At 34.8% G+C, this 26,672-nt stretch overlaps 1 protein-coding gene across 1 annotated transcript; it reads right to left on the reverse strand.

Annotated features, from left to right (window-relative positions):
• Positions 1-1,825: 1,825 nt before the first annotated feature.
• Positions 1,826-17,807, reverse strand: LOC112010610 (probable LRR receptor-like serine/threonine-protein kinase At1g07650). The gene is given in 26 exon segments (XM_065764331.1): positions 1,826-2,014; positions 2,017-2,111; positions 2,113-2,158; positions 2,161-2,188; positions 2,722-2,872; positions 3,962-4,199; positions 4,310-4,520; positions 4,681-4,799; positions 5,512-5,640; positions 5,976-6,171; positions 6,238-6,614; positions 6,873-6,913; positions 7,145-7,213; positions 7,712-7,771; positions 8,272-8,340; positions 9,114-9,185; positions 9,276-9,347; positions 9,484-9,555; positions 9,650-9,721; positions 9,840-9,911; positions 10,042-10,113; positions 10,216-10,287; positions 10,364-10,462; positions 10,516-10,587; positions 12,361-12,550; positions 17,507-17,807. Coding segments are annotated over 26 exon segments (3,177 nt in total). The 3' UTR covers positions 1,826-1,832.
• Between the last annotated feature and the right edge of the window lie 8,865 nt (positions 17,808-26,672).

The raw sequence follows: 26,672 nt of genomic DNA on the forward strand, positions 1-26,672 counted from the left end.
TAACTCAATTGTTATCTTGAGATAAATCTATAGTTATCTCATCTTTATTACTGGTACTCATCCCATGTCTATTGCCATTGTAATCGTAAAACATAAAATCATACCTATTGAAGAAGAGATTCAAAGTAGTTCATCTGGCATTACACCAACAACATTCAAGTAAAAATCCTTCCTGTGAAGAGGAAAAAAAAATCAATCAACCATGAAAACAAAGATTCATAAACTGAAGAAGCTCAAGATAATTTTAGAACTTGTCAAGATATATAACCACATACCAAAAATTTTAAGAACCAAAAGGGGATTATCATAAGAAATAAATGTGCCTTAGTTTGTATATGAATTTAATTTGTGGAAAATATATAACCATATACCAAAAGATGATTTAAGAACCAAAGGGGGATTATCATAAGAAATAATTGAGTTTCAGAATTTGTAGAGATTTATTGGAAATTCAACGGTGATTTATGAATGGCACACTTGATTATCAAAAGCAAATTCCTAACTTCAAATCAAAGGGTTGCATGTTCTCTAACTAAAATTCCTATAACACAACTGCAAATAATTATATAAAACTGATACAAACCATGCACAGACAATCAATAGGCTCTGTTGCTAGTCTTTAGCACTAAGATTTGAATCACATCGTAATCATAATTGCATAATACATAATTAGATGTCAAGGCTTTCTAGGGCTTCACATATACTTCTTTAGGATCCTCTACAACATTTGTAGCAATGCAAAAGTTAAAAAAAAAAAAAAAAAAATGTAATAGAGACTACAAACAGAGAAGAGAGAGTACCAAGTTAAACTGTAATGTAGGTTTTCTGGCATGAGAGGAGTAGGTTTTCTGGCCATACAGTTTCAGTTGGATGAAACTTTATATTTTTAAATCAGATTTAATTTTTTTTTTTTTAAACTTTAGGATTAAGGAAAAAAGAGAGAGACTCCTGTTAGGACTCTCACTATTTAGTTTAAAAAATTAAATTTTTTATAAATTAAAATGATGATGTGGAAAATTGTGGGAGCATCATAAGCTTCGGTTATATATATATATATATAATAGATTAAATACATTTATTTATTACTAATCAAACCAATATTAATTTTGATGGATTAATACTTAAGTATTAACAAAAAAAAATATTAATTTCGTATAGAAAATTACATTATGTTAAGAATATGTAGTCTGAATAGTAATTCTATAGCAAAACTTAATAGTTAGAAAAGAATAATTAACTAACACTAGGTCATCCTGACAAAATGATTATAAATTAATGGAACATTTAAAAAAAAAAAAACGGATAGTATGAAATCATCAAGTTGAGGTATCAATTCACAGAATTTTGAAGTTTTTTGAGATATTTACATAAATCTTCAATATTTGTTCCCAAGAGAAGAAAAATTCAAAACTAACAATGTTGTGAATTAAATTAAACCATCCACAACACTTACAGCAAGAATGATTTAGGAAGAAAAGAGTGCATGTGATTGCTTGACAAAATTCATAAGCCACTTTATGCATATCTATGTACATTGCAATTTTTCATGATATTGCAGACTCTCTTCTTAAATTTTTGGTGGTACGATTTGTATATCACCTTAAGTAAGTGTTAATGGAAGACCCTAAGAAATGTAACAGATACAAAACGAATATTTGTAATCACAAATTGGGTTCATTTTCAGTCTTTTATTTGGTTTTAATTCCATAAGTAGGCCCAGATTCAACAAATGATCACGAACAAAGCCCAACTTAGTTTGCTTTTAAAGGAATCAATAAAAAATCTGTTTTCATACATAATAGCATTCTCCTCATATTACTTAAGAGTTGAGATTAATCGAATATGAGATCATGGGCAGAAGTAGAAGAAAGAGCCAATCCATGTTGCATTGATGACTGAAGGAGGCTCTGACTATCACCTGAGCTTGCTCGTAGGGTCTGACATTGGCCTCTAAAGGATTCAAACCTCACATCATTAGCATAAATACTTGCTTCCAAGGTCAATTCTTGAACAATGTTCGTCCTTCAAGCATGCTCACTACAGCAGTCATGGTGGGCCTAAGTGCCGCTGATGGATTAATGCATAATAAAGCTACTTTAATCATTATAATGCCTCTTCTTTATGAACTCAGACCCCAATTCTGGATCCACCAACTCATCAAATTCCCTTTTTGTTGTAAAACCATGGCCTGAAGTGAAAAAAATAAGAGTTTTGGAAGTGAATGGAACCAAAAAGAAGAAAATTTTTTTAATTCCCCTCAGTAGGCTACCAATTTAAATGATGAAAAAAAATAATAATAACAAAGAATAGCTTTAAAAAAATTGAAATATTGATAAAGCAATTTGTTAACAACATTTTCTGTAGTTTCATCCTTTTCACATATTTACCAAATGCAATTTTTTTCCAATGGTGAAAATCATTTTAACAAGACATTAAGATATTATCTGCATATCACTTTAATTTCAATGGAGTCATACTAGTTATGCAACTTGGACATTGAACATGCAAGCAAAAATATACTACTTATTTGGCCAAACTCTTGCCTCCCATAGTCAAAAAATTTTCAACTGAAATATGTTTTTGTGAGGCTTGAGCCTAGGGTGACATAAAGTAGGTTGACCTAGTCAAATGGAGAAGTTCCAAAAGAAGCAAACTTTACCTAGGTTCTATAATGTGCTTTAGCCACAAGTTTCAAAAGAACATGAGAAGGATGTAACATACCCAATCTAGAAGACACACACAGTTCTCGTTAGGTCTATATTTCATGTTGTTCTTCCCAGAAATAATTTCCAATGCAACAACTCCAAAACTGTAAACATCTGCTTTATAGGTTAAAAACCCCCATAATGCATATTCTGGTGCCATATAGCCTCTGCAAAACATATGTTAAGTTAAGCTTTGATAATTGGTTTGCTAATATGATCCTATGAACTTCTCAATCAACAAGTACAATATCTATCAAGTTTCCAATCACCAATTTATCCAATTTATGGTTATGCATGCAATCATGCAATTAACAAAGCCACCATAATTGAGTTTAACTTCATTGTACTACAAATTATGACAAGACAATAAAAGCAACAATAACAAGTAAATTAAAATAGAAAAATTTTATTTTCTAAACTTGGTAAAGTAGATCAAAGTGCTTGAGTTACATAAACTAGGAGCCATGCAATTGAGCAAACAACAAAGATCTTATATCTGAGTATGCAATAGAAAGGTTGTATCTGGTGCACAAGGTCCCACTTTTGTGAGGTTTGAGAGAGATGGTTGATAGGGAGCCTTACTCCCCATTTTGGAAAATGATTTCCAGAAAAGAGTATATAATAAATAGTCTAATTTTTAAATTAACATTTATTATGTTGATACAAGTTGTTCTTTGATAATGGGGAAGATTCCCCCAAAAAAATATACTCAGTTAAGATTTGAGCTTACTCAAGGAATGTTGTAACTAGGCTAGCATGAAAAAAAGAAAAGAAAAAAAAAAGGAATGTTGTAAAATGGTTTTTCCTTCTACAAGAAACTTGACATGAATTTATATTGCATGAGTAATGTGGTTAAAAAAAATATTCAACACAATAAATTAAAGAGTGTCACTTTGTCTTATAGATAAAAAAGCATGAACCCTATCTAATCAATGTGAAACCATGTTGCAAAGAGTTTATATGAGCATGATTATGTATCACATGGAGATACCAAACACATACAAATTAAAGTGTCAAATGTACTTTGGCCAATACTTATCTCGTAGTACTTTACAAACTTGTCTATGTGCAAAGACTTCATTGAAATAATTACTACCATATTCTGTGCAACAACACAGCACTAGAGACCATAAGATCAATATCTATTCACATGAACTCATAATCAAGATCTACAGAGATGTTAAAACAAAAAAGAATAGGAAAAAAAAAACTCAAAAGATAGTAAATAGAGAGCAAAAGAAAGGAAGGTAGCTCACATGGTTCCAACAATTCTAGTGCTGATGTGGGTATTCTCCTCTTCATAAAGCTTGGCCAAACCAAAGTCAGAGATCTTAGGGTTAAGGTCACCATCAAGTAATATATTCGTAGATTTGATGTCTCTATGAACAATTTTCAATGTTGATTCCTCATGTAAGAAAGCCAGACCTCTTGCTATGCCAACACATATTTTTTGCCTTGTAGGCCAGTCCAATTTTAATCGGCCACCTGCAGGACCTAAAATTGATGTTCAGAACCCAATCAGTAAAATTCATCAAAAGCATTTTCTCCTCATTCTTCTATTATGAACATAAAATGCATTGTAGGTATAAAACACATTAACTTACCAAACAAGGCATGTGCAAGGCTATTGTTTTCCATATACTCATACACCAACAATAATTGTTCTCTTTCAATACAAAATCCAAACAATCTAACAAGATTCGGATGTTGTAAACCAGATACCATGCCTATTTCAGTCACAAACTCACGACTTCCTTGCTTTGATTTTGAAGAAAGTTGCTTAACTGCAATTGTAGTACCATCTAATAGTATACCCTGCATTAGGAATTGAGAAATATATATTTTCAGATATGTATTTCATAATATATGTCTACAAATCCCAAGGATCAGAAGAAGAATAAAAGGCAAAAGATGAAACACACACACACACACACACACACACACATTCTATAATAGATAAATAGCTGTTAGATACCTTGTAAACTGATCCAAAACCACCTTCCCCGATCTTATTTGCAGCATTGAAGTTATTAGTGGCAGCTTTTATTTGTCTATATGTAAAAAAACCAGTTTGCAAGTCTAATCCTCTTAACTCTGTCAAAGGCATCAGGGTAGACGTCAGGCTGCATCTTACAATATAACAAGACAAATTTTTAACCAAATAGATGCATGCCTCTTAAGTAGTTAGGTATCTTCTTAAAGAATGAGAAGACAAGCAAAAGCCTTTAGAAGGCACTATGCAGTTGATCACACAGAAGCTTAGAGAGAGAGAGAGAGAGAGAGAGAGGGTGCTAAAATATATGAAATGGAACTCAAACCGAAGTTGTCACAACATCTTGTCTTTTGTTTCTTTTCATACTTTTGCACAAAAAGTTTATTATGAGTGAAAAAATATATAAATAGCCAAGATATTTTGCAGATAATTAGACATTCACTCAACTACAGTTAGCATAAGTCATCCATTTTATGCAGATTTTACAAAATAACAACGATATGAGTTTTTTGCATGGTTACGTAAGCTCAATTATCACCATTATTAGAACTAAATCACTCCAATCATCATGCATCATCCCAAGATAAGTCATATGCTCATAATCCAGCAGTCATTCAGTTGCTTTGCATGGTGTACTTTGGAATGCTGATTCATCTATGGAAGTAGATAGAAAAATAAAATTAAATATTGAACTGCAACAATTTATGAGCCCTTGGAAAATTTTTCTTCACATTGTTCCAACTTCCCACCATAGTTGGAGAAAATGAATATTGTCCTTTATAATCTATATATCAAGATTTCACAATTGAGTACCTTTTTCCCTTGATATCCTCCCTCCTATACAGCCCTTCCACCAAAGAATGCCTAAAATCATAAAAATGAGGAGTAGCACCGAAACTATAACTCCAACCACAATCTTGCCATCAACAGGGGGACTACGATCTACAGAAAAAGAAACATAACTAAGAACAGTGGTTAAAATTCTGCATTCTGAAATATATGTAGCACAATAAAAAAAATAAAAGGCAAGGTTGCAATATATGGCTCAAAGACAAACTAGTGGGGAATGGTGGTAAAAAGAAGATGATAAAATGTTTGGATGTCTTCCGTCTAAATACACTATAAGCTTGTTTTTAGTCTTTCTTTTCAAATTTTAACTGTAGATAATTATGTGGCTCTGCTTGCACCAAATTGCTTTGCTTACATTGTATGTCAATCAAATCCAAGCATGAAAGAAGCTGGACAACAATAAGATTATCAAGCCCCAATGCATTTACCAGATTCCACAGAGATGGCTGACACAAGCGGACCATAGATCCCTCTATTTGGGGTAGTTGTTGTCCCTTTCCCAGCCCAATGAAACCGAATCATCAGAACTTTATTTGTAACAACAGCTGTAAAATTCTTAATGATTGCTTTATCAAACCCTTGTGCTTCATTTTCAATATTAAAATCTTTCAATGCCAGTTTTTCCTGCAGCAAATTATCAATCAAATCCTCTACTATAACCTATAAAGAAAAATAAATGCGACGGATTACCTGGATATACACATCAAATATCCGCCTCCCAAGACTGTAAGAAGATATAGTGCTTTTGAATAATATCTCTGCAAAGTGAAGTTTCACGGTATAATTTCCATTCACTAGGCAGCGAGCATAATATGTGATTGAAAGAGGAGATAGTCGTGCCCTTGTGTATAGTTGGAAATTTTCCATTGTAAGTACGGATACATTATTTGCTAAATAGTCATTTGGGGTATTGTCGATATCCCAAAAATGACCAGTGTTACTGAATCCCCAATTAGGTTTCACATGAAAATATTTCGTCGGACCGGCTGGGTCTTCATCCCCTTCATATTTTATGCGTCCAACGGTGGTTTCTTTCCCACCACAATTTATATGCAATGAAGACAGATCTACATAGATGCAGCACCACATTAGTGACAATCAAATACAGGCAAACACAATAGAACAAAAATAAAATTTCCATTATCTTGTGAATTCATTTTTGTAGCTGTCTTGTGCAAGATGAATTATCTAACCAAGTTCTTTTTTTTTTCTTCATTTTAGAAATAAAGTACCAAAAAAGGAGGCCTTAACAAGATAACTGGAGCATATACCTCATAATTTGATTTGAATATATATATATATATATATTTATATAAAATAATTACCTTGTGAACATGGAGATTCATCCAAGCACTCAAGAAGTTCTCTTAATTTGTGCAGTAGATAAATTGTGTCAGTTATCCAAAATCAAAGTGATAAAGGAAAAAAAAAAACAAAACTTTTTTTTCATAAGTTTGAAGCTTACAAGTCATCTTTACTAGAAGAGCTTTTGAACAAATTTCTGATGCATTAGAAAAAAAAAAAACACTTAGTTTTGGAAAACTGGAAAGGTTATAAAGATAACAAGTGTATTATACTCAAAAAGGCAGATACTTACAATCCATCTCGGCAAAGTGATGCAGGAGCAGAACTCTTTGAAAAATTATTGTAAGAAATGTCTATATTGCTGTAAGTAAAACATAATTATTAAAGCTCAACATAAATTTGAACAAGTAAAAAGGTAATTTTCAAGAGCATTTTGATCAATTTTTTTTTATACTAGAATCAATTTATTATGGACAGAGAATTGTTAAAAAAAGAAATCATTTCATCGTTCTGGAAACAACAATATTGAAAACATGGCCTTTTTAGAATTTAATTAATTTACTGTCATTCAATGCCATCGTTCAAGTCTTTCTTCGCTATTGGTATGATTGAATGCATGAAACATGCAGTCTGAATCAACATGCTAAGCTATCTTTCATATTGCATTATTCCTAAATCAACACAACTGGTTTGTCAAATTTAATCCAACGTTAATTCAAGCTCTTTCCTTCGTGCTTCTCTGGCCAGCTCAAAATCAGCGTCCAGAGTAATGTATATAACATCATGTTAAAACAATTTTAAAAACTTTGTTCTCCACACTATGCAAAATTCATGAAGAACTAAGGAGGAAAACCCATACCTGGTACTATTCTTGATCCACTCTGGAATATTCCCAGTGAGCAAGTTGCTTGTCAAAAACCTATTTAGCAAACAAGATAATATCATTAGTTAAGCACCTAAAGCATAAGGATATATATATATATATATATTTGGATGAATCAAAATAAGAATTTATAGCAGGAAGAATTGTACAATGTGAACACAATAGGCTTAACAGCCTAGACTACCAGAAAGTCAAGCTATCCACTACTATAGCAGGAAGCAGCCAGAACTAACAATTACATAATACTCTACTTTCTGTTGTAACGTCCTGGTTATATGAGGGTCCTTTTAGGTTTACATAAAAGGATATAGTGGATGGAGAGGATTCTAGTTTTAGGTTTATTTGGTGATTAGGGGTTGTGATAGAGATAAATGCTAATAATTTGTAGTGACCTTGCACATTAACCCAGGGACATCGGCCAAAAGCCAAGCTGTGTTACGCATCAGTAATCTGTTAATGTTTTAGCTCCTTATTAATTGTTAGTTTGAATTTACTCTATAATTGAACCTAATTAAGGGTTTGGTTGTGAAGCTTACGTGTAATCCAACCTTGCTAGACCACCTAAATCTGGAACATTTCCCTCCAATTTGTTGAAGCTGAGATCTCTGCAAGAAGGTAACAATGTAGATGTCATCATAGCAGAGAAGAAGGTTTACAAAATGATTGTTCTGCTGAACACCAAATGTGCACAAGTAAAAATAGCATGAAGAAAAATAATTTCGAAAAAAGATAAAATATTTTAACAACCAATTAGAGATATTCCAAAAATGTTCATTAAACATTGTAGATGCATCTTGTAACAGGGTTTATTAACAATTTTAATTAGAATTTTTTCCATTACTTCTCTTTATCCAGTGAAGAAAATGCCACACAAACAGACAAGTGACCAAAGTGGGCATCATTCATAGGTATCTTATGGTAGCTGATGCAATGGGTAAAACCGCGCATCATTTATAGATAATCGTCAAATGATAGAGGTGTTCTGACTTCAGCATCCGTTTGATGACATCAACACTGACACTGACACAGGCACAATCACCAAACTTTGATGACCACATAGTTTGATTGTCAACCCCTGATTATTTTGGTGATTTTTCCTTTTTTTTTTTGTTTGTTGAAAATTTTCAATGTTTTTCAATTCTAGGGATTGATTGATTAAACCCTAATCCTTTCCACTCTCTCTTTCTCTGTTTATATTTTTTTTTCTTCCTCTTTGTTCTTTGTTCACCCTAATATTTCATTTTTTTCCAACTCAACTTAATATCATGCTCTAATAAGGGTTCTATCCAATTATAGGGAGCTGCACAATGCCCTTCACCCATTTTTCAGTAAAAGATGAAAAATAAAAAAGGAAAAAGATAAAGGACAGGAGAAGTACAAAATTTGAAGTTGTTTCAAATCTGAAATGTCAAGAGGGATTGGTCCATAGATATTACAGCTCCTCAGCATCCTGAAATTTATACATAATTCATGTAAGGAAAACTGATCTGAATAGTGTATTATTCTAATTTATACTGTCTACAACAAAATATAGACTTACAATCTACTCATGTTTGTCATGCCATGCAAGGACGGAAATTTGGAACCTTCTCCAAATAAATCACTAATTCGTCTGAATAGAGTTGCAATGTTGCATCATCAATTACTGTCAGGCTCTTCAGATATAAATACTATAAATTTAAAATCACATGAATGTATCTTAGAGGTTAAGCAACCCAGGAACTGTTAACTTAGAAGGCAGAACTCACAGCTCAGTTAAAGTACTCAAGGCAGAAATGCTAGGAGGAATGGGCCCCTCAAGACCACTAGCTTGGATCTCTCTGTTAACAAAACAGCTCAAACAGATTGAGATCACACCTGAAACCTTTACTTAAAAAAGAGATTTAGAAAACAATGTAGAAGAAAAGCCCGTACAATTTCTGAAGTTGTTTCCAAGTTTGAAAAAAGTCAGGTATCCTTCCAGTGAAGTTGTTACTACTAATTCTACTGCACATGCGCCAAAATGAAAATAAGATTGAACAAAATACAAACCCCAAAGATTACCTTTCGATGAAAATACCAAAATTACTGTTAGATCACCTATGAAATCAATACACCAACTTACAATTCTATTAGTTTGGTTAAATTAATGAGAGTGGCTGGCAACTCTCCTGTGAGATTGTTAGCACTAAGAATGCTGCAGTCACCAAAAGGAAACTTCAAACCATTTCAATTGTTGAGTGATTAAGAAAATCAGTGAGAATTTAGAGATGACCAATCAAATGTGATTTGAAAAATTAAATAAAGGAAAAGAAAGAAACACTAACAGGGACTCCAAGTAAAACAAATTTCCAAGCGCAGGGGGAACAGTTCCAGAAAACTGATTGCCCTCTATGCTCCTGAATATAATCTTAAATATTAAAGCTAGAGCAAATGAAAAAAAATGACATAATTTTACTGTCTAAATGATTGGGAGAAAGAAAGATACTAAAAGCGCATACAATATTTTAAGAGTGGTAATTTTTCCCAAGTAGGGTGGAATTGGTCCTGATAAGTTGTTCGTGGAGATGGACCTGCAGTGAATTCATTTAAATCAGTAAGAATGAGCACTTATTGGCTAACTTGGACTTGAACTCCGAAGTCACTTACAGATGTTCCAACTGCATAGAAGCCCATTCTTCTGGTATATTACCACTGAGGTAGTTATCATTGAGATTACTACAATCAAGAGGAAATTGTTCAAAGAAACTTAATCCAACTTTCAGGTACGAAGTAAAACATATAATAGTTACTCTCCTTACATAATCTTCAGGTGGTGTAGTTTTGCAAGAGCTGGTGGAAGTATACCAGCAAGACCCTGCGCTTTAAGAAATCTGTATAACAAGGATTTTTAAAGGAGAAAAATTAAATACAATCTGAATTTTCAGACCTGCAACACCAACCTTCAAACTTAGATCCACTAGAACACGAGTCAACTTCACGTATTTATGACTAAAGAAAAAATTTGCTAGCTCAAAAATAAATCAGAATCCAACCAAATGTGAAACATTTGATTCACATTTGAAATACGAACTTGGAGCAAGGTGAAAGTGCATAGATTAGAATACTACAAATGTCTATCTCTCTAGCTTGAGCACCTTCACAATGCCAGGGCATACTATAACCAGAACCTATATCTTGGCATGAGGCTTTATATATATACATATACACATCTTTTTTGAAGTTACAACAATGTAGGAGCAGGGACTGAGTTAGGACTTAGAGTTAGGGGGGCAAAAGTATAAATTTTTTTTTTTTTTTGAAACTCCAAGTAAGCATTCATTTAGAAGAAAAATACTATGTCCACAATATTTTCACAACAAATCGTAAGTAGTAAGTTATTATTGGTTGTTATAAGTGAGAAAAAAAGTAATTTAAGTTGTAGATTCAAATTAGAACCAATAACAACTTACCGAATGTCATTTGTTGTGAAAATATTGTAAACGTAGCACCTCTCGATTTAGAAAGTAAAGCTTTTTTTTTTTTTGGTGTCTTGTGTGTTGTCAAATATGTGTGGGCGTTCACTTAGACTAGTTAGAATTGGCTTAGGAATTTTTTTTTTTTTTTTTTTTTTGTGTCTTGTGTGGGTTTGTTTTGGGGTGTTGTTTGGGCTTAAGTTTGTTATTGGTAAATTTTTTTTGTTAAGCTTGTTAAATTTATTTCAAATTTTAGATCAATAAAATTTTTTATAACTTTTAAAAAGATCAATAATATTGTTAAGAGGACAAAGTGTAAATTTATTGAAACAAATTGTTAAAATTAATACATACATATATACTAAAAAAAATTTGAAAAAAATTTAGGTGGGGGCTACTGTCCCCCAAGTCCAACTATAGTTCCATCATTGTGTAGGAATGTTATGATCATTGTATTCTACGTGGCTTAAGTGTAAGTTTAATTATGTGTATATAAGCTTTTAGACACCCTTCTTTTGCAAGCGGATTTTTAAGAATAAATTCTATACATAAGTTTGCATTATTTGGTATCAAAACTAACCGCAGCATACAGCAATGTGCCACTCAAGTACATAACAGTCAAGCCTTGACCCCATTTGGTCATCTTTCTTGTCCTCTATTGCTTTAAGGATTAAAAAGCTGAACCTTAATCAAAGAAAACTGTTTTTTTTTTTTTTTTTTTTTAGAGTAAAGTACAAAAGTAACGACAGCAGTGGACCCAATAAAAGCCCGTGTCTGTAGCACTACTTCAAGTGTAAATGCACTGCACACTAGTTCCTTAGTTTGGACTTCAAATAAACAAATAAATAAATCAATCAATCAATAAGAGTAAGCTTAGAATATGTTTGGAAACATTTTAGAATATGATTGTCCCACATCGTTAAAAAATGAGTTCATTTCTAGGTATAAAGCCTTCACACTCCAAACAAGAGTTACCGACTTTTGTTGTGGGTGAGTTGTGTGATATTGTACCTTTATCCTCATTTCTTGTTTGTGTTTCATTAAAAGGTAATTGAAGTAATAGGGTTAAAAAAAAAACTTGGTTTTTAAGCCTCAAACGCCTTTAGTACACGTGGCATGTGAGTGGGTGCCCTTTTTTTTTTTAAAAAAAAATTTAGCAAAAATAAAAAAATAAAAAGTAGTAGTACGTACATTTGAACGACGTGGCATACACCATCGTTAGTGAGGTTGCAATCGCAGATGAGAGTATTGTTGTAGTTGAACGGCTGATTTGAATTGACTTGTGTTGTTGGCCAGCTTTGGTTATTACTAGTGCACGGGTCCACTTTGAAATTCCAGTTTCTCTTTCCCAATTGATCAGCAATTTCACGAAGGGCACTAACTGCATAGAGTTAAACTAATTGTGATCAAGCAGTGTAGAATCTCTGAAATTTTAATCAAACAAAAAGAGTGCAATTGTAATTGAGGGGGCTCACGGTGCTGTCGTTCGCAGCCGATCTCCGCTGCCCTTTAGGGCCACAAGTTTTTTTTTTTTTTTGATAATCTGGCGCTTTGGACTTGATATGATATGTATTGTGCATTGGGCTTTTTAATTGGGTCTATTGGTATTGCCAGCCCAGTTATCTAAACCCAGTCTCATTAACGAAACTTCTTTCATTTCTTTTTAGAAACAAACACAAATAAGGGATAGAGAACGGTTTCTCACAATCAAATTTCGAAATTTTTCGCTACTAAAGTATCAAACCTGACTCTTCTTTATTTATTTTTATTTTTAGTATTAAATTTAAAAAAAATTACTTGAAAATAACTGTTAAGACAAATTTGAGGTTATAAAGTTGACAAATAAATTAAAAAGTTATTTCCAAAATATTTTCACAACAATTTACAAAAAGTCTTAAATGATAGGTTGTTATTAGTGAACAAAAATAATAATTTATGTGATAGATTCAAATTAAAACTAATGACATCTTAACACCTAGGATTTGTTGTCGTGAATGTGTCACTTCTCTAAATAAACCCTCCCACAAACTAGTTATAGGAGAATAGATAGGCAAAGCTGCCAATATCATTTTGTTCTCACATATCGATATATTGTAAGTGGCATATCGTTAGATTTTGCTCTGCTCCCAAAATATAAGTCTCAATGCAAATTTAAAATTCCAATAGGACCAATACTTTGAAAATGCTATAATTTTACGCTTGTCTTTTTCTTCGTATAACTTTCCATGGAATTAAAAGGTTGAAAAAAGTTAGTAAAATACTAAAATATGCATATTATATCATATTTTACACATAAGTACATTTTAGAAATATTATTATTATTTTGATAACTCGATGGTTGGAGAGTGAGGATTTAAACTCTGAATGTATTTTTTTTTTTTTTTAAATATTAAAAGATGCCAACTAGTTGAACTACAAAATTTTTAACGAAATACTTAATTACTAGATGTATGATTATATCTTATCAAATTATATTGAGATTATATAAACAAGCTACTATTTTTTTTTTTTTTTTGAGAAAGTAAACAAGCTACTAAGTTAGAATATAAATGTTTCTAAAAAAAATGGAATATAAATAAATAAAATAAATAACTTAACATAGATAGTTCCTTTAATTGTTTAAGTTTGTAATTCACATATAAATCTTTTTTTTTTTTTCATTTCCATTTAAAATCTTCAACTAAATGAAACATATCCATATCTTGTATCATGTATATATATTTTGCCTCTTATAATACTAACTATGAGTCAGACCATCAACCTATACTTTTTAAAATAAATGTAAATTTACTGTCTATCTAATTAAGATTATATAGTACTAATCATTAGAAAAAATATCGTTGGCATTATGGTTGGAGATTGGAGTGTGATAAATGTCTATAAGGGAGTTTTTTTCTTTTCTTTTCTTGGGCTTTTTTTTTTTTTTTTTTGCACTACAATAAGCCAAGTGAATATATCACATATGTATAAAGTTTAATTGGTAAAATCTTTGATATATAGTAGAATAAGATATTTGGAGTTCAATCCTTGTCTACACTAAAAACTAATTGGAGTTTTGGTCTGATAATAAAAAACCATCATCAAAAATGGATGTCATGAGTTGAAATCTCTCAAAAAAAAAAATTGTAATATTTTAATTTCTACATTTTAATACTTTATGTTAAGTTGGGTGTAGCGTGCGTGTGGATATATATTCTATTTTTTGTCCATATAACATCTTGAAACCCATGTAGATCAATAATAATGTTGTGGATGAAATTTGAAACATTTGAGAATAGGACACGTTCTCAAATGTCCACATGCGAGGAAAATATGTATTATCAAACCAAGACACCAATCAGTTTCTAGTGTAGGCGAAGATTGAACCCTAAATCTTTTAGACTTTACTAATTGAGCTAACTAGAACCTACTAAGAGTGTTACAACTTAATTGTAGGTTCTCAAGGATAACATTATCTCCCTAATTAGCCATTCAAAAAGAAAAAAAATTCAAACCATCTTTAACAGAAAAAAAAAAAAAAAGGGTTCTCGATTATATGACCCTTTTTTTAATCTTATATATATTTTTTACAAGTAATAAGTTAATTCATGGACATGTAATTAATGGAATCTTGTGGCCATATCTCATATATGTAGTCAGTGTCCCCTTCCAAAATAAAAATAAAAATCTTGTTTTACTTAGAAAACAAAATAAATAAATAATATATATATATATATATTAAAAATCTTATTAACTAAGAAAATACGCAAATGACTTATGCATTTTATCAAATTATTCATGTATCTTTACTTTAGTTTTCAATTGTTTCTCAATATATTTTTATTAAGACTCAAAAATGTTAAATTTATTATAATAATTAAAAGAATGGTTAATTAGGGAGATAATGTTATAGATAGTAATGCTATAGAAACGAGAAAATGAAAGAAGAAGAGTCTTCTTACCTTCATCATCAGCAAGATGCCCTGCTTGTGCTTTGACTTCGATGCATAGAAGAAGAAGGAGATTAATGAGTGTCAAACTGATTCTTGAATTTTGAGCTTGCCTTGGCATCTTCTACTTCAAAGACTTAATTGGTGTTCCTTGAGGTTTATATTGTACGTGTGCAGGACTTGTATGAAGAGGATGAAAGGGCAGCTTTTCTTGACAGAAAGAGATTAATGAATAGGGACTTGGTTTTGTAAATTAAGTTGAGTAGCAATTTATAATTAGATTACGTTTGGATAACTTATTTTTTGCTAATTTATTTTATTATTCAATTTATTTTTGTTTCTATTCATGAGCCCACTACACTTTTTGATATTATTTATAAGTTTCACGGTACTATTTCAATTAAGATATTTCTTTCCGACCATTGACGACAAAGACCTAGCTTTCAAATCACTCATGTACTACTTTTGCATGCCAGCTGAAATTATGAATTTTTTTTTTTTTAATGGGCTAAAATTATGAAATTAACTTGTACAAGACGCTGAGCATTAATTCTCTCCATGCCATAGCCTGTTTGGATAGAAGATGAAGAAGGGGAAGTAGAGTAGAGTTGGCTAAGTTCGGATAAAAAAATAAAAATTACCCTACTTTTGGGTTAATTAAATTATTTGAGTTAAGGTGTGCAAAAATATTTTTAAGAATAAATTAAAATATTAAACTAACAAAAATAATATATATATATATGAGTTGAGTTCAAGTTACACCTTGTGTAATTCTAAGCAATGTTACACCACTCAATATTTTTTAATTGGATCCGAATATTGACAAATCCACCGTTAGATTACATTATCTTTATATATTCTTTATGCTTACAAAATTTCAAGGTGATCAAAAATTAATATCCATGTCATCAATCAATTGATAAAATTCAAATTTTTGTAGTGTAAAATAATGCATAAAATATGAGTTTATGGATCAAATGGTAAATAGCATCTGATTGATATAAAAATTGGCATGCATGTTAAAAACATATAGAACATATAATTCAACGGTTGGATTTTTAAAATATTAATTTAATAACAAGTTATTTGGTGGTGTAACATTGCTTAGAATTACACCAAGTATAACTTAAACCCAACTATATATATATATATATATTATTTTTTTTTTTTTTGGAAGTCGGACTGNGATTGATATAAAAATTGGCATGCATGTTAAAAACATATAGAAATATATTATTCAACGGTTGGATTTTTAAAATATTAATTTAATAACAAGTTATTTGGTGGTGTAACATTGCTTAGAATTACACCAAGTATAACTTAAACCCAACTATATATATATATATATATATTTTTTTTTTTTTTGGAAGTCGGACTGTAGCGCCAACCCCTGTACTGAAAGCACTAATTTCTAAGGATGAATCTTCTTATTTGCACTTATAACTTTATAAGTAATAATAATTAAATTGAATGAAAAAAAATTCAATGAATAAAACAAAGAGAAAATTGGCAAGATAAGTAAATCATGCATATGTGTACGTTGCCGACAAACCTCCATGTGGATTACAGTTATATGAATGTTTGAATTATTTTTTAAACATTCATGCTGATTCACCCTCTCTTCTTGTACTTGAAGCTAGGGCCTGTTTGATGGTGTACTGCTGTTCAGTTTTTAATATTGTGAAAATATATGTTCAAGTATTACAGAAATACATATTAAAAGTGTTATTATTACTTAAAGAAATGGGTTCAAGTTACACCTGGTGTAACTTGACGAGAGTTACACCATTTATAGACCGTAGATTTGTAATTGATCTAATGGTTAAAAAATTAGCATTAAATACTAATTGACTTATATCTCATTCACTTAATTAATAACAATTTTATTTCTCTCTCCTTATTTAATATTTAAAACCATTTACATATATTCCTTTTTTTGCCAATGACTTTACTACAAATATATTTGCAATACTTTTTTTTTTTTTGGTTGAGTTTGTGGGTACCATAGGCATGCTAGGCAACGTCCTAGGCATGCTTTTTGCAACGTCCTCGGGTCCTCGGGACCTCGGGCATGCTTGGCAACGACCTCGGGCATGCTTGGCAACGTCCTGGGCATGCTTTGCAACGTCCTGGGCATGCTTTGCAACGTCCTGGGCATGCTTTTTGCAACGTCCTCGGGTCCTCGGACCTCGGGCATGCTTGGAAACGACCTCGGGTCCTCGGGACCTCGGGCATGCTTTGCAACGTCCTGGGCATGTCCTTCAACATCCTAGGACGCTGTCCTAGGAGTGCCACATCGAAGGAAAAACTCCCCCACTTGCTGCCTTATAAGCTGTGAAACAAAGGGAGTAGTGTACCATTAGTTTATAGTTATTTAACTATAAACTAATGGTACACTACTCCTATACAATCCTGGTACTGTGCGAGCCTTTGCTCCTTTGTCGCCTTGACTTCGTCTATTAGATCGAGTTGTAGACATATAGCTTCTTCGTTTTTGCTCTCATCATGGTTGTGCACCTTGTAGCTTGTGAGTCCGACTTCAGCTAGGATGACCGCTTCGTTCCCGTATGTTAGTCGGAATGGTGTCTCTCTTGTGGGCGTCCTCACCATCATCCTGTACGCCCAAAATATGCTTGGCAGCTCTTCAAGCCATATACCCTTTGCTCCCTCGAGCTGAGTCTTGAGAATCTTGAGCAAGGATCGGTTCATGACTTCGACCTGTCCGTTAGCTTGAAGGTGGGCGGGGAGGAGTAGTGGTTCCGTATCCCCAACTGCGAGCAAAAGTCTCGGAAGGAGTCGTTGTCGAATTGCTTCCCATTGTCCGAGACCAAAACCCTAGGGATGCCAAACCTGCATATGATGCACCTCCAAACGAAACTCTGTACGTTTTTCTCCGTAATGGTGGCCAAGGCTTTAGCTTCCACCCATTTTGTAAAATAGTCGATGCTGACAACCAGGAACTTCAGCTGTCGTACTGTGGTAGGGAATGGTCCCATAACGTCTAGTCCCCATTGAGCAAACGGTCATAGGGCCGTTATTGGGGTTAACTCATCGGTTGGTTGCCTAATGATATTGCTGAACCTTTGGCACTTATCGCAGGTCTTGACATAAGCCTTAGCATCCTTCTGCATGGTGGGGCCAAAAATACCCTGCTCGTACTAGCTTGTGCACTAATGATCTTGACCCTGAGTGGTTTCTGCAGATTCCCTCATATACCTCTCTCATGACGTAGTCTGCTTCTTTAGGATCCAAGCATCTTAGGTACGGGCGGGAGAAACCTCTTTTGTACAAGATGTCTCTTATCAGGACGAATCTCGCTGCTTGGACCTTCAGCTTTCTTACAACTTCCTTTCTGTCTGGCAGTACGTCGTTCTTCAAGGAAGAGACTAACGGTGTGGTCTAATTGCTTTCGGAGCCTATTTCCTGCATATCGATGGAATCTATCAATGGAGAGAGCTGAACAAAGGAGAGTGCATTATCCATGATGGTCATATGTTCGATTGAGGCGGCTTTGGCCAAGCAGTCGACTTGCTTGTTTCTCCCCAAGGGATTGGTCTAGATACCTCTTCATTCTTTCACCCCGACACTCGTAGTCCTCATTTATCTAGTTGGTAATAACCTGAGAATCACAGTAAATGACCACGTTTGAGGCTCTTACAGCTTTGGCAAGATCAAGCCCTGCTATTAAAGCCTCGTACTCCGCTTCATTGTTGGTGATAGGGAAATCAAGGTGGACCATACACTCGACCATGTCCCTTCAAGTGACAATAATATGATGCCAGCTCCCCCAGCTAGCCTGTTGGACGATCCATCTACATGTATGCTTCACTGAAAAGATTCCCCTGCCCCCTGTCTTCGCCATTTGTGAATTCTGCTATGGAATTTGCAATGATCTGTCCTTTAACGGCGGTTTGTAGGCGACACGGGTGTCAAACTCGCTCAACTTTATGGCCTATAGTGCCAACCAGCCAGCAACCTCAAGATTGCTCATTGCTCACTACAAGGGCTTGTCAGTTAGGACGACCACTGTGTAGGCTTGAAAATATGGTTTGAGTTTTCGTGTCGCCGTGATTAGTGCAAAGGCAAGTTTCTCCATGGGCGGGTATCTTTCTTTGGCACCATGAAGTGCCCAGCTGGTGTAATATACGGGCTTCTGCACTCTTTCTTCTTCTCTAACCAGGGCAGCGCTAATGGCGACAGGGAGACAACCAGATAGAGGAAAAGCTCCTCACCGAGCTGCGAGGGACTTAGTAATGGCAAAGAAAAGAGATAAGCCTTCAACTCCTTAAATGCTTGTAGACACTTGGCAGTCCACTCGAAAGATTTCTTCAGTGTGTGAAAGAAGGGCAAGCATTTGTCCATTGCCCTTGACACAAACCTATTCAGTGTAGCTATTTGCCGTTGAGGCTTTGTACTTCCTTCACATTCTTTAGGGGCGCCATCTCCATTATGGCCCAAATCTTGTCTGGGTTGGCCTCGATGCCTCTCCGCGACATCATGAATCCTAGAATTTTCCCGCCATCACTCTGAATGTGCACTTTCCCAGATTAAGCTTCATGTTGTAAGAGCGAAGAGTGTCGAATGTTTCCTTGAGATCTTCCAAGTGGTCTTCTTCCTTTCAGCTTTTCACCAGTATATCGTCAACATAGACTTGGACATTTCTCCTAATCTGCTGCGCGAACATCTTATTCATAAGTCTCTAATACGTCGAGCCTACATTTTTTAAGCCGAATGGCATCACCTTATAACAAAAGAGTCCTTAGCTAGTTAAGAATGAAGTTTTCTCCTAATCAGCTTCATGCATTCGAATTTGATTGTAACCAAAGAAAGCGTCCATGAAACTTAACAGCTTGTGCTGGGCTGTAGAATCTACTAGAATGTCGACCCGTGGGAGGGGATAGCTGTCTTTGGGGTAAGCTTTGTTTAGGTCGGTGAAGTTCAGGCACATCCTTCACTTCCCGTTGGCTTTCTTGACCATTACTACGTTTGCTAACCAGTCGGGATAATACACTTTCCTAATGAAGCCTGCTTCTTGTAGCTTACCGACTTCTTCTGCTGTCACTCGGTCTCGCTCTTGGGCGAAGACCTGTTTCTTCTGTCAGACAGGTGGATAGGACGGTGACACATTCAGCCTATGTACCATGACTGAAGGGCCAATTCCTGGCATGTCCTCATGGCTCCAGGCGAACATGTCTTGATTTTCCTTAAGGAAAGTTATGAGTGCTGAGCGAATTGCCGAGCTGGCGAGAGTACCGAGCCTGGTGATCTTGTCTGTCCTGGAGCTATTAAGAGGTATCTCCTCGACCTTTCTATGAGTTCTACCCCGTTTATTGTTCTTCTATGCTCATGGTTTGCAAATGGTCGTCCATCTCCAGCATTGCAATGTAGTATTCGCGCGTGACTATTTGGTCCCCTCGCAATTCTCCTACTCCGTACTCAATGGGGAATTTAATCATTAAGTGATAGATCGAAGCTACGGCCTTCTAGGAGTTAAGGGTAGGTCATCCTATAATGGCATTGTAGGCAGAGGAGCAATCGACCACAAGGAACGTAACGTCCCTAGTGATTTGTTGGGGGTAATCTCCAATGGTAACTGGCAATGTGACCGCGCCTAAAGGGTACACTTTAGTTCCTCCAAACCCAATGAGTAAAGCGTTGGCTGGGGTTAATCGATCTTTGCTAATCCACATTTGTTGGAATGTAGGGTAGTAGAGAATATCCGCGGAGCTCCCGTTGTTGACTAAGACCCGGTACATATTATAGTCCCCTACCTGGATGCTAACGACGAGCGCATCATCATACGGATGGTGGAGGAGTCGGGCATCTTCTTCCGAAAAGCCGATGAGAGGGTTGTCAACTCGCAGTATCTTCGGGATGACACCGGTGAGTTGAACATTCTGGACCATTCTAAGATATGTCTTTTGAGCCCTTTTTGTTAAGCCGTTGGCGGCTGTGCCTCCTACAATCATCCTTATATCTCCTAAGAGCTATCTCGAACGCTCGTTGTCTCGTCAGGGGGCTTGCTCTTGATGGAGCAGATCTGCCCTTTCCTTACTAAAGAACTTCTGCAACTTCCCTTGCCTAATGAAGGCTTCAATTTGCTGTTTCAAGTCATAATAGTCAGCTGTGTCATGTCCGTGGTCACAGTGGAAACGACAGTATTTATCTCAGGACCGCTTGTTGGGATCTCCCTTCAGCTTCCTAAGGAAAGTTAATGCCCCCTTGTCCTTGATTTGCATTAAGACTTGGTCGATTGGGGTGGCTAGTGGGGTGAAGTTTGTGAATCTCCCCGTAGGGGGCTTAGAGTGCTTATCATCCCTTCGCTCTCCAATTCTCGTGATCTTCCGCCCTCTTTCCTGCCGGTTATCTTCTTGCCTTTCTCTCTTCTTGGGTTTTTCTTTGCGAGCTAGTAGAGCGCCTTCGGCATTCATGTACTTGGTGGCCCTGTAAAGCACGTCTGACATAGTTTTCGGGTCATTCTTGTATAGTGAAAATAAGAACTTACCCTTCTCAAACCGTTCGCAAAAGCTGCCACGAGTATTTTGTTATCGGCTTCGTCAATTGAGAGTGCTTCCTTATTAAAGCGGGCTATGTAAGATCTCAACATTTCATCCTCCCGTTGTTTGATACTCATCAGGCATATGGTAGACTTCTTATACCGATGCCCTCTGATAAAGTGCGAAGTGAATTGGGCGCTCAGCTCTTTAAAGGTACTGATAGAGTTGGGTGTCAGCCGGTTGAACCAAATTCTTGCAGGGCCCTTCAGCGTTGTAGGGAAAGCCCTACACATGATCTTGTCCGCTACTCCTTGAAGATGCATCAAGGTCTTGAAGGTCTCTAGGTGGTCAAGCGGGTCCTTGGCCCCATCGTAGCTCTCAATCTGCGGCATGTGAAACTTTTGTGGCAGGGGGAAGGAGTTAACAGAGGTAGTGAATGGCGAATCTGTTCGATGAACCAAGTCGTCAAGGTTGCTAGATTCTCGTCCCATAAGGGCGTTCGTCATAAGATTCATCCCTTCCTTCATTAATTGCATCTCCGCGACCATGTAAAGGGGGCCGTATCAAAACCAAAGGGACGGCTGGTCTCCTGTCGCTCTTGATGGTTCGGAGCATTACTGCCTTTAGGTCCCTCATGGTTCCTTTTTCGGCGCTAGTTCCCTCTTAATCATCCCTCTGGTTGTTCAGTGTTGCATTCTTCTACCGCAGCCATTCTTCCAGGTCATGGTTTTGCTTGGTGAGGCGTTCCACAGCAGCAACGAGAGTTTGAACTTGTCTCTCGAGGGCGGTCGTGGGTAGTTCCTCTTCTCAAACGTTGTTTGTGGTTGCCATCAAGCAGGTGAGCACCATGCAACTCTCTTGTTAGCTTACGTAAAAGTTTCCTACAAACGGCGCCAACTAATGATGCTGAAAAATATCACCAGTGAGCCACACAATGCTCGTGCACTTTTTACATCACCTGCACAAAGAAAAAGAGAAGACCTAACGAAGAGCACCAGTGTGGTGCCAGCCAAATACCCTTTGTAAGTCAAGTTAGAACTTCTTACAACTCTAGAGTGTTAGAGAGGGTTTAATAATGCGTACCTTGATTTGTGAGGGTATTGGAGCTTTTATAGTAGTAAAGGGTTGACCATCTCTTCCTTGGGCTAGAAGTCCTTTCCTTATAGAAATCTTAATGAGCGTATATTACGGAATCCTTTTCTTGTAGAATACTAACATTAAGCGTGGGACACAAGTCATTTCTTTATATACTCATGTGTGGTGACCAAGCCAAGATTTCACTAAGACTGTCAGTTTCAGGATTGTTAGCTTGTCTTATTCCCTTCAGCCATAACGACTTCAGCTTCTCGATGGTGATACCTCCTGGGTGAGTTGACTTTCTTCCTGTCAAGTTACTGTCCATCAATTTTTTGGGTCTTCAATTTCTCTCATAGTTTTACCCCGTCAGCTTAAGCTATAAGACCTATTACACGAGCTAAACCTAACGTGTTAAATCTTGAAATGCCTTGCATGGAATAATTTCACTCATCAGCAGGGAAAACCAGAATTCTAGGACCCGTTTGGTATATGTGTTTAAAAACTGAAAATTATTGTTTAAAATTTTTTGTAAAAATACGTGTGGGTGAAAAGTGTGTAGAAATACATAAAATGTTGTTTAAAAATTGAAAATTATTGTTTAGAAATACTCACCAAACACCAACTTATTTTTTATTTGTTTTCTTAAGTGCAGCGAGAATAGTAACCGTGTTGTGGTCCCGTGGAAAGGAGACCACCACTGACATGGCCGACAAAACCTGTGCTCATTAATTGTAGAGAAAACCAGAATTCTATTTTTCATTTGTTTTCTTATGTGTAGCGAGAAAAGTAGTAACCGTGTTGTGGAAAGGAGACCACCGACGTGTGGAAAGGGGTGAAATTAATTGAAGTTAGAAATCGTAATATAAAAAGTCCACAAGTCAAGTCATCTTGCAGAAAAATGGATACCTCAAGATTCTTTCTTTAGCTTTGCTTTCTCTGCTGGGTCCTCTCCTTTTTGTTTTTGTGTGTTGACTGGTGAGGGAGGAAGCCTCCTTATTTCTTCCTTTTTCTGTATAATGTTTCTCTTTTATTCAATGATTATATTTGCCGAGCTTAGTAACATAAGCTTCTAACTGAGTTTGGGCATTAAACTAGTTAAAAGTATATTGTAATTGGCTACAATGGATTTGATTAGTCAAGGTTTGTCCACTGTGGAGTCAACTTTTAGCCTGCCTCCTTACTCTTGGTTTAAAGGACACCCCCCACCCATAATAGATGAGTAGCCATTACAAAATGAAAATTTCAATTAGGATTTCCCCACAAATGAATAATGATTATATTTATTACAATGAAAAAAAAAAAAAAAAAAAAAAAAAAAACCCACAATAACTCCATCGATTGTGGCTTAATCTTTTTTTTTTTTTTTTTTAGGGAAGATTGCGGCTTAATTAGTTGGCAAAAATATAAAATAAATGGCTTATCAAATATATATATATATATATATAAAAGATAAATGTGAATTTCAATGATTTATAAACCACCTAACAACCATATATTTTATTTATTTATTTATTTATTAAGTGACATATGCAAATTCAATACATATTGACACATAGAGTCATGGTTTCATCGCATGAATTATAATAATATGTTTATCTCCTTGTGGAGCTAGTATCAAAGTGATGCATATTATTTATTATTATTTCCGTAGATGATTATCCATTTGATGTACGTAGTGCATCATAATTCCATCAAATAAATCATAATGAGATAGTATGGATGTTTCTTTTTTCTTTTTTCTTGGTAAACGTATGCATGTGGTACATTATACTTGTTAGTAATTTTACGGATTTTTTATACATTTGTTGTGTAATAAAAAAGTGTGGGCGTGTAATACATATTGCTAGTTAGTAATTTTGGGGATTTTATCCCTTTTTGAGAGGGAGAGTAAAAAATTAAAAGTTAAGTATGACGTGTACAATGTGCCCAATGCCTACATCTGACCTACTAAGCCACTCACCCATGTGTTTTGATTGGTCAAAATTGAGAATTAATCCTGTTTGCCAAACAATATAATTAGTAGGCATTGTTTTGAAACTATATTTTTTAATAACATCTCGAGTTTCTAAAACTCAATTTAGGGCTTATAAATCAAGTTTTAGAGACTCGGTTTTTATGTTCTGATCAGGTCTAACTTGGCCCTTCTCCACGTGGCGTTCACCTGGAAATCGAGTCTCTGAGACTCGATTTATTACTTGACAATTTGAAGCTCAATTTATCGCTTAATTTGTGTCCACGTGAATTCCAGCTAGATATTAAGCCTTAGAGACTCAGTTTTTAAAAAGGATAATCGAGTCTTAGAGACTCGATTTGCAAGCTTTGGTCCATAAGCATCCACATGACTAAGCAACTGCTTTTTAGTCCTTATATCTCTAGGTCTCTCCATTTCCTCCTCCAAAAAACCCAGCAGCTCTCTCTTCCTCTCTCTCACTCTCATACAAAACTCTCCCCCATTACAAAACTTCAAATCAAACTCACCCCCCATTTACACATCCTCATGTCAGGTAAGGTTTACACTCACTCACTCTCTCTAGTTGTTAGTTACATATATATGTATTGTTAGGTTTTTTTATGGGTATGTATCATGACTGTTTTTTTTTTTTTTTTGCTTGGTTTGATATTGTTCTTTATATTTTTGATAGAATGATTTGAAGGTTTGTAATGGGGTGAATTGTGTGTTTAGTTTTTTTTGGTTTGAGTATGATTAATGATTTTTTTTTAATAGAAACAAATGATAATGATTGTGTTTGTATGTGATTGGGTGAGTATATGCAAATGTAGGGTTTGTATGTGATAGGGTGAGTATATGCAAATGTGGGGTTTGTATATGCATATGACGTAACAAGTTAGTGTATATATTTGCTAGGCTTTTATAAAAAGTAAAAATATTGTAGATATATATATATATATATATATATATTTTTTTTTTATTGTTAGGCTTTTTATCATGATTAAATATATATATATATTTTTTTTTTTATTGTTAGGCTTTTTATCATGATTATTTTTGTTGTTGTTTGGTTTAATATTTTTCGGGCAAAAAACACATTTTAGTCCCTACATTTTCATACGATTCCCATTTTAGTTCCTACATTTTATTTTTACCGCTTTTAGTCCTTATCCTGAAAAACGCTTACCGTTTTGGTCCCTGCCGTTACATCAGAGACGGAAAATGCACACATGGCAAACGATAGAATTAAAAAAATATTAAAAATATTTTATTTTATTTTAAAATAAAATAAATTTTTAGTTATCAATATTTTTACAATAAAAATATTAAAAATTTTAGTTAAAAATATTTGTTCTTCATGTTCTTCCCCCAAGAACATGATTGCCCAGAAATTCAAGATTTTCTTCCCTTTTATTTTATTTTCTTAGCTTCCAAACAAGCAAAAACATATACAAAATTTTAGTCCATATCCTGAAAAACGCTTCCCGTTTTGGTCCCTGCCGTTAGATCAGAGACGAAAAATGCACACATGGCAAACGGTAGAATTAAAAAAATATTAAAAATACTTTATTTTATTTTAAAATAAAATAAATTTTTAGTTATCAATATTTTTACAATAAAAATATTAAAAATTGTAGTTAAAAATATTTGTTCTTCATGTTCTTCCCCTAAGAACATGATTGCCCAGAAATTCAAGATTTTCTTCTCTTTTATTTTATTTTCTTAGCATCCAAACAAGCAAAAACATATACAAAACCATGATCAAACTCAGATACTCTAACACAATCAACTAACAAAACCCAAAACACTTAAGTAGTCCCACATATTATTATTGACCCAGAGTTAGTGAAACGAGGACATTGAAACAGACATCGATGAGGACGTTGATGAAGACGTTGATTAGCGATGGTGATTCCGAGCACGTAGATCAAGTTCACGAGACAGTACACAACGCGGTACCGGCTTTCCACTTTGACGATGAGCTGGCCGCTTGAGGCGGCGAGAAGATCGTCGCCGAGAAACGCGATAGAGTCGGCGTCAGCATCGGAT

Source organism: Quercus suber, unplaced genomic scaffold, assembly GCF_002906115.3.
Source record: "Quercus suber isolate HL8 unplaced genomic scaffold, Cork oak 2.0 scaffold_552, whole genome shotgun sequence".
NCBI lineage: Eukaryota > Viridiplantae > Streptophyta > Magnoliopsida > Fagales > Fagaceae > Quercus > Quercus suber.